Here is a 13,230-nt window from a genome sequence, read left to right on the forward strand (position 1 = left end):
GGGAACTAGAAAAAGATATCTTCAAAAGAGTGGTTATAATTGAAAGAGGATGATGTGAGGAAGCGGCGCAAAAAAAAAAAAAACTGGTGACGATCGGATGGTTAGTTCAGAGAGATCAGAGCCAAAAATGTGCAAGAAGTGGGCGTGGTCAGGGGAAAAGTGGAACCAGGTTTTAAACGCCGGAAGTGTAGTACCACGTGAAGTACCACATGACCGGAGGTGTGGGCGGATTCAACGCGCGGCGTCAGATTTGAATGTCCGGAATGAATACTGAGATGAAACGAGGGGAAGTATGGAGTTTATCGAAATCCAATCAATACTTAATGATTATAGAAACGTCTTAAACAATTAACGGTGAATTAAGGTGAATTAATCATTAATTAGGACGAAATAATTATGCATTAACGCGGATTAATGTGATTATAGTGTGAATTAATGGCAAATTGGATTGAATTATAGGTGAAATAAAGTGGATTACTTTTGAAATAATGTAAATTGTGAATTAATCGTGAATTAAGCTGATTTGCGCGTTTAAAATGTGATTAATGCTTCATTAAGGCGGATCAAGGACGAATTAAGTGAATTAAGGGCGAATAAATTCGGAAGGAATTATGAATTTAGGTGAATAGAGACAAATATGAGCAAATAGAGGAAAACAGCAGCAAATAAAGGCAACGAGTGCCGAGGAGGCCTAAATGTTCTCACATCACTCATTGCGGGTTGCCGCAGTGATCTCTAACATTTTTTCGCATGGTTTGGCTTGAACGTCGACGCTACATCGTCGAAGCACTAGTTCCGGCAAGTTGCTCTCATCCATGGCATTGTGTGAAGGTAAGCACACACCACACCATTTTACATAGCGAACGGCACGTCACGCGATTTCCGTCGCGGGTTGCCAGCACCGTCGGCTGCGCATACGCAGCCGTGGCGAGGCGCAGCGAGTCACGTGATTCGATGGTTGCGAGGCGAGCGAGAGCCGTCGGCTCTACGGCCGCAGCTGTAGCGTGGCGTGGCGAGCCACGAGGCACGACGACAGAGCCGAGCCTCCGCTCCTCCTGGCTTGAAGGTCAGATTTCATAGCCACACGACCTTCAGCCTTGTAGGAGGGGCGGAGCAGAGCTTTCGCTCCAAAAGACGAAGGACGTAGACAGACGGCGCTTGTGGTGTCTGCTCTGTCCGTAGTCTTATGCGCTGTCTTTTCCAAGATGCCCCATTTTGATTTATTAGAGGGATGCGTTTCTCGCCTATAGGTGCTCTCGCCCGGTTAGTTGACGCCGCGAGGCTTCGACGCGCAGTGGGAACTCATGACTACAGGACAATGACGTGGATAAGCACACTGGCAGTTCGTAAGAAATGCTTGGTCCGCTGTCTGTTCCGTCCATTCATTGCAAGTAGCCTGTATAGGCACCGTTGCAAAATTTGGAGTGTATGAGGACCCTAGTTAGGACAAAGCAAGCAACGCTGACTGCCCACATGTCCTTTCGAACACGCTACCGGCATGAATGCGGTCTAGAATGCACCAGTACGAATGCTCACCTCAAATGAACGTTTTGACCTGTGGCCAATGCATGGGAGTGAAAGTAAGAGTTGGAGTTGTTTGCCCGCTCAGATCCAGCGATATTTATTCCCCTCTCTAGAATGAAGGTACTAACCGTTCGTGGCTTCTTGCAGAGTCTCCAACCCAGGACTTCGTGGCGCCATGTCTCCGAGTGCCGCTTCGTCATCGCTGTAGCGCTCGTAGGCCTCAATTACTGCGGCAGTATGCGCGCAAACGGACAGCGTGCGATCAGGCAAGCGCAGATTAAGAAACTCGCGTGGTTGCTCAGAGCATGCTTAGTCTTGCTAAATTGGTTTTAGAGGAAAGGAAATGGCGGAGTATCTGTCTCACATATCTCGGCGGACACCTGAACCGCGCCGTAAGGCATGGGAGGAAGGGGGGAGTAAAAGAAGAAAGATAGAAAGAGATGTCCCAGTGAAGGTCTCCCTGTCACCGCATCACTTCGAACATGAAATTGCACGCATAAAGACGATGGCATTCACTGCTGGTCAGCTTGTTTCGATTTTTTGCCTCCGTCTTACGTTCTAGTCATTGTTTGCCGCATTTTGAGTTCAAAAAAAAAAAAAAGAGGCGAAAGACTAATACGGCCACCAGCTTTGAAGATTCTTTGAGGAGAACAACTCATATGGGCTTTTGTCAACGTGTTCTGCCATTCTAACATAAGAAATTATGCGCTACAGGCCACGAAAAAGCAAGCTCTTAGTTCACTAGAAAATGAGACGTGCTAAAAACATATGCTGTTTTTCTGGTGAAGACGGCTGCCTAAATCTCTGCGCAAGTAGTGTCATCGTATTGTGCAGGTATTTAGCTGAAAGTGGAAGTATATACCTGGTGTCCCGGTTAAAATTAACCAAGATTAAGAAAAAAAAACGCTGCGTCCTAGGCGAGTGTATCAAATTGCGTACTCTTGAGAGTTGCGTTGTCTAGCTTAATTAGAATATACTAGTCGGCTAAGATTTTCAACTACCGTATACGGAATGAAGTATCAATGCTGAATGCATTAATAACAGCTTGCAGAAAGGATTGCACAAAGGCAGCATATTCACCTGTCTCAAGTCTTGAAAATAGAAAGGCTATCACGTGAGAGGGGTGGAGCTTTAGCGTCCTGAAATGAGTCTAAGAGAACAAAATGCGCTCTTCATCGGAGCGCTGTCGTCGACTGGTCTTTGCGTGTGCAGTGGGCGAGATGTATGCGCCGGCAGCCGCCACGTCGTAGGATCTGACTGGGGATTCATGCCGCACCTGACCGAATTAGAGCTCATCAACGCGAGGATGAGGCTGACTGACATCTGATTTATCTACCGAACCTCCTTAGAGCAGGTGGGTAGGCCGCCCAGTCCGGCAGTGCACGCTCATAGCTGCCCCGTTGGCCTGCTCCACCTGCCAGATTAGCGGAATGGCCTCCTACTACTCCTACCAGGTGTATGCATTGGATTCCACTACTGGACTGAACTGGGATTGAAATGGTATCTACCTGTCTCCAGTAAGGACACTGCGAAGAGTATAAGTGGGGGGGGGGGGGGGGGGGGATTTATTACTTATTAAGGAATGTATGTGGCGCTGGGTACACTTGCCCGGCTGTTCTGTGTGGCGCAGCAGGCGTCGCTGAAGCTAAGTCAGAGTGCCCTGCATGGTTCTTTGCGTGATGGAAGGAGGGAACAACACTGCTTCCTCCCTTACACCCCGGTACGCACCGCGTGTTACAGCTGTGCGCTCGGAGGTTCATGGGGGGGGGGGGGGGGGGGGCGTCTACGTCACCTTTTCTCTCGAGCGTGGCGATCTCCAGGCTTAGCCGCGGTCGTAGTCCCGCAGCGATCCCGTAGTCCCGCAGCTGTTCTTCGTATAACTGAGTGCCAACTGACTCGGGCCGGCCGTACCTCTTGAGCAGAAACTGGTACCACCGGGAGTCGTCCGTGTTCACAGACAACTGCGCATGAGAAGGCGACTGCAACGGCCCATGGCAAACGATAGGCGTGGTGCAGTGGGAACCTGCCCTGTGTGTACCACAGCATCGGCACCGACCTATGCGGTAGATGAGAATGGACAGCTCTGCCTCTCGCTGCAGACAGTGAGGCTGGTGCAAAGCAGGTTTGCTTCCCGGACAAAAAAATAAACTTATAAACATTGACATGTTGTCTAGTCTAGATATAAAGGGAGGAAAAGCAGAAAGAAACCTCTGCTTCAGCAGCTTGAGGGCTTTGCTTTTTTAAACATCAAGGAAACAACGCAGATATTCAATGAAACGAAAAGTAGTACTGAAGAGCACACATTCTACATTCCTCCCACAACTTGCGGCGTTCCGCAAGGATCTGTATTGGGTCCGGCTCTGTTTCCTATTTCGTGAATGTTTGGTTTGGTTTGCTTTATTGGGGTTTAACGTCCCAAAGTAACTCAGGCTGTGACGGACGCAGTAGTGAAGGGCTGCGGAAATTTCGACCAACTGAGGTTCTTTAACGTGCCCTGACATCGCACAGTACTCGGGCCTCTAGAATTTCGCCTTAATCGGAATTCGGCCGCCGCGGCCGGGATCGAACCCGCGTATTTCGGGTCAGCAGCCGAGTGCCGTAACCACTGAGCCACAGCGGCGGGTATTTCGTGAATGACCTTCCGCACGCCGTTCGATTTTCAAAGGCCTTAGTGACACTGCTCTTTTGTTCACAGCTGAATAACTTTCGGACCCACAAAACATACCAACATCTTAACTGTCCAGAATTTCCCCATGGCTCTGTGACAACAAATTGCAGTAAATGTAGATAAAACTAAATATGTAGTAATCCGCTCTAAAAGAAACATCACTGAACTGATCAGATATCGGATTCATGGTTTCTTTTTTCAAATATGTTGGCGTCGTCTTGGAGCAACACCTGCATTGCGCGAACAGATCGAAAAGGTATACAAAACGAGCGAGCGCTGACTATCAACTGGGTTTATTGAAGGACGGAAGGGTATATATACAAAAAACATAACACAAAGAAGTAAGAAGATAGTGTGAAAAGGGCCGTGCAAATCAAAAATCATAAAGATAAACTCACGCGCGAAATAATGGAAGCGCATCACATCCACAGGCAAGGTGTCGAATGCATCAGCAGTCCTTCCGTGGCACTTAGCAACAAGTAATTGGCTTTCATCACTTCACATGTGACATAAGTTTTGATTTTCACGGCCCTTTTCACACTATCTTCTTACTTCTTTGTGTTATGTTTTTTGTATATATACCCTTCCGTCCTTCAATAAACCCAGTTGATAGTCAGCGCTTGTCTTGTTGTTGTCCCGCCTTTTTTGCGCTGTTCACCAGTATGAATGCATACCAACTCGCCCAGATCTCAGCCTTACTATATACAAAACGAGCTCTTTAACTGCTGCGCATTTAATTAAGCAAAATCACTATTTTCCCCACAATGCATGTCGTCATGGGTATTTTTCGCTATTTCACTGGCATATTAGGTACAGAGACAACACAAGCGAGAATTACAGGTAGAACGCAATGCGTCTTCAAACTATAGCAAATATAATTTGTACCAGTAGCATCGAGTAGTCATTGGATTTCATGCTTAGTTAAAAACTGTGTGAATTAATTAATAAAGATAATATTACTAGTACTCCTCTACTATTCAGCTTCTTCTTATTACCAAACCTTAACACAACACACGAATTGAATAGAAGTTTCTGTTTGCTTACCTGTCGCGTTGTATACAGGGAATGCTTTGTTCAATTTCCTGGCACATAAATTTAGGAACACAGTGCGTATTTATGTGAAACAAACAGATAACAAAACTGAGCAGCAATTTTTTTGTTAGCAGTCAGGAAGGACCCCGATCCCTGTATTTCTTTTTTTAAGGTTAACCTTTCGTGAACTTTTAGTCTCGGCTTTTTCTTACTTTTCCTTTTTTTCTTTTTAATTACTAGGCTATGAATTACAAGTTTGCGTTTTTTCGAGCGTTCTTCACACCTGTTTGTTTGTTTCTTTTTATTTCGCCCATTACTGGACATGTGCGAACATTTGGAGATTTGGAATACCAAATCGAATATCCACATATTCAATAATTCGAAGGAATCAATTAGTGTGTTTTCAAAATTTTTCGAAACTGTTCCAACATGCCCTCAAGTCTTCGCATACTTTTCGAATAATTGGCATAAGGCCTGCGTATTTCTCTTCCTTTACTATTCGAAAAACAAGGACCACACTGTGCTGCGTTACCATGCTGCCGCTATCAGCATGCGTGGGATGTAAGCGGGATAGAGGGTTCAGAGCCACGGTGCGGTCCATTCCCGTGGCGGTGTTCATGGTCCCCATACATGGCCTCAGAGATTGGACAACGTGGCAGGGCCCAGCAAACCCGGCCTTTGTGCCTGTGTTCGGAGGCCATGCCTCATACGTAAGCAGTCGCCCGTTTCATGGGCAGAAATGCGGCGCTAGTTTATTATGTTGTCTTGTAAACAGGAAAATGTAATTTCCCTGTGAGTATAACGTGACAGTGATAATCTCAATGCATTTACTTCGTGTTGCACACATCCAAGTGGAAGTAAGGGGTGCATATTTTAAAAGATACAGCTGTAACTGCGAAAGCAGCACTTCGCTGTTTCTCACGACTACTCACTGAAGAGTTGCTCATTGAAGACTACTCACTGACTGATTGAATGTTCGTACAAGTAGCGAATATGCATCAAAATATTCGTTACGTATTCGATTCGGTTATCTCACTAATCGATTCGCATTCGAATTTGTTTTCACCTGAACCATTCGTATTCGGTGCGGTAGCAAAGTAACACTATTCGTATTCGATTCGGTTTGGAAAAAGTACTAATTTCAGATGAATCAGCTGTTGGGTGAGTTGGTGCATCACTCGATGATACGAGGAGCAAGAGTGGACAGGACGAACGAAGAACGAACGCGTACAAGGCGCCTACTGCAGCTGTAGTTCATTGAACGAGCTCGCCTCTTATAGCGAGGTGCAAGGAAAAAAGGAAACAAGCAAAACGCACGCATGACTCTGTGACGATAGCTGTGTCGATATCAGTTCGCCCGCTCGGCCAAATATACAAGTTAGTTTTCTCTCAAAGGTACTCAGGGGGTGCTGATGCTTACCTCACCTGCTTTTGTCCTTAGGAAAGCCTCAACGATTTCTAAGGTGTCCTTTTCTTTATACTCGGAAAACGTACATCGGAAAACTTGGGAGCACAATCTCGTCACCCTCTGCAGCGCGCAGCAGGGTGGTCTTTTATAGCTACTTTTTGCACGTCGTTACAATGCTCAATGAAGCGTTAATTTTCTTTCTTTCTTTTTTTTCTTTCTTTTTATTTCAAAGTACACATGTAATTACATGAAGACACTCAAGTATCCTTAGCCAGAGGCTAGTTGTGGATCCCAAAATGAATACAAACAAGTCTACTGACGATTCAGAAGTAAAAAACAAACAAAAAAAACACACACACATTTGTCGGTGTAGAATGAAACAATTGCAATGCAAAATACAATACAAAATGCAATACAAAATACACACTGAAACACTGTCGTATGACATTCATATAACCAAATAAAAAATAAATATTTGTCATTCTACATTCAGATTGCCACGTTCAATAGATTAGTAGTATTATGCCACGCCACAGACGCATATAGTGTCGCTTCACTGAGACGCTTCTGTTTGAAGGAAAAAATTCTTCACTGCTCTAAATGTATTAGGTGGAGATATGACTGACCATGGGATAGCATTCCAAATTTTGACACCAGAAGAACGGAGACATCGATGACCATAATGATTGTTAGATATTGGAAGCAAGAACTTTCCATGAGCGGCTGAGCGAGAACTGGACGGTGGAGCCTTGTATGAAACTAAAGGAAAGGTGCTAGGGTTGCAGATAACATTTTTTACAAAATTGCTAAACGATAGTTTCTTAGGTTAGTTAGTGGCATAATGTTATTTTGTTTAAATAAAGGCAGTGATGGAGTTCTAGGTGCAACAAAATTGATCATTCTAAGAGCCCTTTTTTGCAGCCTTACCAAGGGTTCAATATACGATGGATACGTAAGGTCCCAGGCCTCAATACAGTATGTTAGCTGCGATTGAAACAAACTGAAATATAATGTTTTTAGCGTATTAGTCTGAAAATATTTAGATGCTTTCACTAATGTATAACAAGAGTACGACATCTTTCAGTTTGTCCGACCCACACTTTGTGCTTTCGATTTTTTCGCGCTGTTCCACCCAAAATAAACTCTTACCAACTCGCACAGCTATCCATCCTTCTTCAGTGATTCAAGCGACATTTTTTTAGGATTACAAGCTCGATATACACGTGGTCTACTATAAAGGTCGGCGCTGTGTAGGAACGAAGCGAAAATTTAGGCAGCGTTATGTGTGGGAGCACACCAATGAAATGGGCACAGCAGTTGCCGTAGAGCACAGCAAAGGCACATCCCGCCAGTAACGAAGAAGGAAGTGAAGAAAGCTTTAGGAACAATGCAAAGGGGGAAAGCAGCTGGTGGGGTTCAGGCAACATCCTATTTGTTGAAGTACGGAGGAGAGATTGTGCTAGAAACACTAGACACCCTGAACACGCAATGCCTTGTGACCTCGAGAGTACCAGAAGCTTGGAAGAACACTAACATTATCTTAATTTATAAGAAAGGAAACGTCAAAGACTTGAAAAATTACACACTAATCAACTTACTGTCCGTTGCCTATAAGGTGTTTACTACGGTAATCGCAAATAGAATCAGGAAAACCTTACACTTCAATCAACCAAATGATCCGGCAGGCTTTCGTAAAGGATACTCGAAAATAGACCATATTCACGCTATCAGTCAGGTGATAGAGAAATGCGCAGAATGTAACTGCTGTGTATGTGTATTGAGTGTGTGGCAAGAGATGGCGCCACCATCCCAGCACCTGTGTGTGTGCGTGTATTGAGTGCGTGGCACGAGACGGCGCCACCGCCCCGGGCGCCCCAGCAAGTGCTGTGTGTGTACGGCCTGACGCCGGCCCTGTGTAACGTGTAACCCATGTGAATAAAGATTGCTGTTACGTTATCCGAAAACACAACAACTGGCGACGAGGATGGGATAGCGGGGACCCGGACGCAAGCGAAGACATCGCACCGTGATGCACGCAGGCAAGTGAACTTGCGCCAGTGAATTGAAGCACGCTTCGTGCGAAGACATCGCATTGTGATGCACGCAGGCAAGTGAACTTGCGCCAGTAGCCAGTGAAGCGAAGCACGCTTCGTTCCCGCGCAAACATGGCGACGTTTGGTCGAGTCGAAGAATACGACAACAAAGAGCCGTGGTCGTCATACACGGAACGGCTGGATGCGTTCTTCAATGCAAATGGCATCGAAGACGACGATAAGAAAAAGTGGGTATTTTTGTCGACGGTCGGAACAAGCACGTACGCGACGCTCCGTAGTTTGCTAGCGCCCGAAAAGCCTAAAGAAAAGAAGTTTACTGAACTCATGGCTATTCTCAACAGCCACTTCAGCCCCGCTCCATCGGAAATAGCCGAAAGTTATCGCTTCCACACCAGAGTATAGCTCGAGAATGAAAGCGTCGCGGTGTTTGTCGCCGAGCTCCGGCAAATGGCGGAACACTGAAACTTCGGTACGGCGCTGAACCGCATGCTGAGAGACAGACTTGTGTGTGGAATTCGTGACAGAGTCGTGCAGCAACGGTTGTTAGTTGAGAAGAGCCTCACCCTAGATAAAGCGCTTGAGATTGCTAGAACGGCAGAGGCGGCGGAACTCAAAGTAAACGAGCTGCGAAAGGGCCACGCGGACATACCGACTTCCCCGGTTCAAGAAGGCTCAGCGAATTATGTCAAGCACAAGAAAAAGTACCTGCAAGGGCTCGGTGGCCAAAAAGGGCAAGACCCGAAGCCTAAAGGCAAGATCAAAACCGGACGCCAAGAGAAGTCCAGGCCGTGTGTACGCTGCGGATCCTGTGATCACAGGCCCCCGGAATGCAAGCACATCAACACAAGGTGTTACAAGTGCGACAAAGTAGGTCACCTGGCGAGCTGCTGTTTGTCTGGTGCTGAGAAAGGGAAGAAGCTGAGCGCAACTGCAGTGAATGCAGTACAGTCGACCGAGAAGCAACCTGAGTACTATCTGCGTTCTTTGCGTGCACAGTCACCCCTGAAGCCAATCACAGTGACATTCATAGTCAATGGAGTGCCACTGGAAATGGAGTTGGATTCAGGTTCTCCCGTTTCGTTAATCTCAAAAGATACTTACCGGCAGCACCAAGGTGTTTTGCCGCAGCTTTCACGGACAGACATCAAGCTGAACTGCATACGTGTTACAATACCGGTGCAGGGAACGCTGGCGGTTGACGTATGTCTTGGCGAGACTACATGTCAGCAGACACTGCTTGTAGTAGCCTGCAAGAGCCCTAACCTGTGCGGCAGGGATTGGCTTACAGCATTTGACCTGCTACCACACCAAGTAAATGCGACACAGCTCGAAAGCACCACTGAAGGGAAAGTGAAAGAAATGCTGCAGGAGTTTGAAGAGATCTTCAGACCAGGCTGCGGGACACTGAAAGGACCACCGGTGCATATCAACGTTCGACCCGATGCACGGCCACGATACTTCAGACCTCGCACGGTACCCTACGCACTTCGGGCCAAGGTTGAAAATGAACTTCAGCGTCTAGAACATGAAAACATCATCACACCAGTGGACCATTCTGAGTGGGCTTCGCCGATTTTACCAGTACTCAAAGCAGATGGCCAAAGTGTCAGGATTTGTGGTAACGACACAGTACCCATTGCCAAAAGTTTAAGACAAATTCGCATCCTTGCAAGGCGGAGTCAAGTTTCCCAAGTTAGATTTCCGCGAAGCTTACAATCAGGTACCTGTTGATGAAGAAACCAGTAAGCTACTGGTCATCAACACACACAAGGGTCTCTTTGCTTACAACCGTCTGGCATTTGGTGTTTCATCAGCACCTGCCCTCTTCCAGAGAAGAATGGAAGAAACCCTTCGTGACATCCCAGGCACATCAGTCTACTTAGACGATGTTTTGGTGAGAGGAAGAACTGACGCAGAGCACCTTCAGAATCTGCGCAAAGTTCTGCAACGAGTCAAAGAGTCAGGGTTGAAGCTCAAACAGGAAAAGTGTGAGTTTTTCAAACCATCTCTCATTTACTTGGGCCACGAGAGCAATGCCACTGGTCTTCAACCATCAAAGAAAAACACAGAAGCCATCATTGAAGCGCCCGAGCCCAAGGACGTTGGTGAGCTGAGATCCTTCATGGGACTCCTGTCATACTACGGAAAGTTTCTGCCGAACCTGTCCAGACTACTAGCACCGTTGTATGCACTGCTTCACAAGAACAGTCACTGGAGGTGGACAGATGAAGAACGAAAAGCTTTTGTCAAAAGCAAGGAAGCCATCATCGAGGCAAAAGTGTTGGCACACTATGACCCATCTAAGGAGCTCGTGCTAGCCTGTGACGCTTCACCGTATGGTGTAGGTGCGGTGCTTTCACATCGTGATAAAGGGGTTGAATTCCCACTAGCATTCGCATCTCGAACTCTCACACCTGCGGAGCGAAACTACCCACATCTGGAAAAGGAGGCACTAGCCATTATATTTGGTGTCACACGCTTCAGAGACTACTTGCTATGTCGCAGCTTTATCCTCATCACTGATCACAAGCCACTGGTCGGCATCTTCCGTGAAGATAAAACAATTCCAGCCATGACTGCTTCACGTATCCAGCGTTGGGCACTCAAACTTGGTGCCTACACGTATACTATTGAGCACCGACCTGGACGTCTCAATGGAAATGCAGATGCCATGAGCAGGCTACCACTGGCAGTGCTCTTTGCTGATCCACCTGAACCACCAGAGCTGGTGAATTCAGTCTCAAGCATGGAAAAGCTGACAGTGTCAGTGAAGCAGCTTCAGCAAAACACGAGTTGTGATCAAGCCCTAAGCCAAGTGCTGCTGTGGGTCAAGAACGGATGGCCACAAAGCACCCCGGACAAAGCCCTACAGCCATTCTGGCAAAGACGTGATGAGCTGAACACGTACAGAAATCTCTTGTACTGGGGTAACCGAATCGTGGTGCCTACTCCTGCCCAGAAGCATATCTTGGAACTGCTACACGAAACGCACCAGGGAATGGTTGTCATGAAAGGCATGGCAAGGTCTTTGTTTTGGTGGCCTAGTATGGATGCTGAAATCGAAAAGTGTGCTCGACAGTGTACACAGTGTCTGCAGAATTCTCCAATGCCAGTAAAGACTGAACCAGTGTCATGGCCTGAGCCAAGTGAATGCTGGGAACGTGTGCACCTGGACTATGCCGGACCATTTGAAGTTAAAATGCTCCTTGTACTTGTAGACGCCAAGTCAAAGTGGCTTGAAGTTATCATCGTGCCAAGTGCAACAGCGGAAAACACTATGTAGAGCATTTGAGGGATATTTTTGCACGGTTTGGGCTGCCAAGGTGCATTGTAACAGACAATGGAACCCCATTTACTGGCCAAGCTTTCCAGGCATTCCTTTCGGAAAATGGCATTAAGCACCTACGGACAGCTCCTTTCCATCCGGCATCAAATGGTTTGGCTGAGCGAGCAGTTCGAACTGTAAAGGACGACCTCAAGAAAACCACGGGTGGAGATCTCAAGCTCCGGCTAGCGAGATGGCTGCTTATGTACCGTAGAGCACCCCGCCCAAATGGAACGTCACCATCTGAGCTGATGTTGGCATACCCAATGAAAGCGAAGCTGGATCTTTGCATTCCTAGAAGGGAGGAAGAGAGTGCACCCGAGCAGTTGCTGACAGAATCCAAGAGGCATGGCGGAGAGACGAAAAAGGGACCCAAATACAAGAAAGGTGACAAGGTTGCAGTTCGCAATTTCGGCAGAGGAGTTAAATGGTGGTTGGGCGAAGTTGATGAAACGAACGGAACTTCGATGGTAACGGTTTCAACCCCTCAAGGGAAAGTTCGCCGTCACAACAACCAAGTGAAAAAGCACTTAGCCACTCCAGCATCAAGTGCAGCGGGTACACCTGCAAGCACCGAGGAAGACGTAGCCAGCACCGCAAGCACCTTGGAGGCTGCGGCGATGCCATCTGTGAGACGTTCAACTAGAACTGTTCGCAAGCCCCTACGTTACCGATAACCTTCTTAAGGAAGAAGGAGTGCTGTGTATGTGTATTGAGTGTGTGGCAAGAGATGGCGCCACCATCCCAGCACCTGTGTGTGTGCGTGTATTGAGTGCGTGGCACGAGACGGCGCCACCGCCCCGGGCACCCCAGCAAGTGCTTGTGTGTACGGCCAGACGCCGGCCCTATGTAACGTGTAACCCATGTGAATAAAGATTGCTCTTACGTTATCCCAAAACACAACAGTAACCAACCCCTATATAGAGACTAGGGGTGTGCGAATATTCGGAATTTTCGAATATAATTCGAATAACATATTTTTAGTATTCGTGTTCGATTCGAAAACCAAGTATTCGTGTTGTGTCGAATATTCGACCGGACGCGAATATTCCTATTTGGCCGAATATTCGATTGTGAGCACCGGCGTTCATTTCAGTCCGCAAGTCCTATCGACATAGACATAGCAACATGGCGGCGCCCAGAGCCTTGCGCAACGTTAGGTCATGCCGTAGCTGACTGTGCTGATGAGCTCCTTTGTGGCTATACCTGCCAATGCGCG

The 13,230-nt window shown here is 47.0% G+C and overlaps 1 protein-coding gene across 1 annotated transcript in view; it reads right to left on the minus strand.

Annotated features, from left to right (window-relative positions):
• Positions 1–13,230, minus strand: part of LOC149325858 (neprilysin-1-like) — a 105,309-nt gene that overhangs the window by 36,368 nt on the left and 55,711 nt on the right. Inside the window, exons 5-6 of the mRNA XM_089562646.1 lie at positions 3,317–3,485; positions 1,653–1,751 (exon numbers count right to left, since the gene is read on the minus strand). Of these exons, the coding sequence (XP_089418772.1) occupies positions 1,653–1,751; positions 3,317–3,485 (268 nt within the window). The remainder of the gene's footprint in view (positions 1–1,652; positions 1,752–3,316; positions 3,486–13,230) is intronic.

This window comes from Amblyomma mixtum, chromosome 10, assembly GCF_055824585.1.
Source record: "Amblyomma mixtum isolate Tamu chromosome 10, ASM5582458v1, whole genome shotgun sequence".
In the NCBI taxonomy this organism is placed as follows: Eukaryota; Metazoa; Arthropoda; class Arachnida; order Ixodida; family Ixodidae; genus Amblyomma; species Amblyomma mixtum.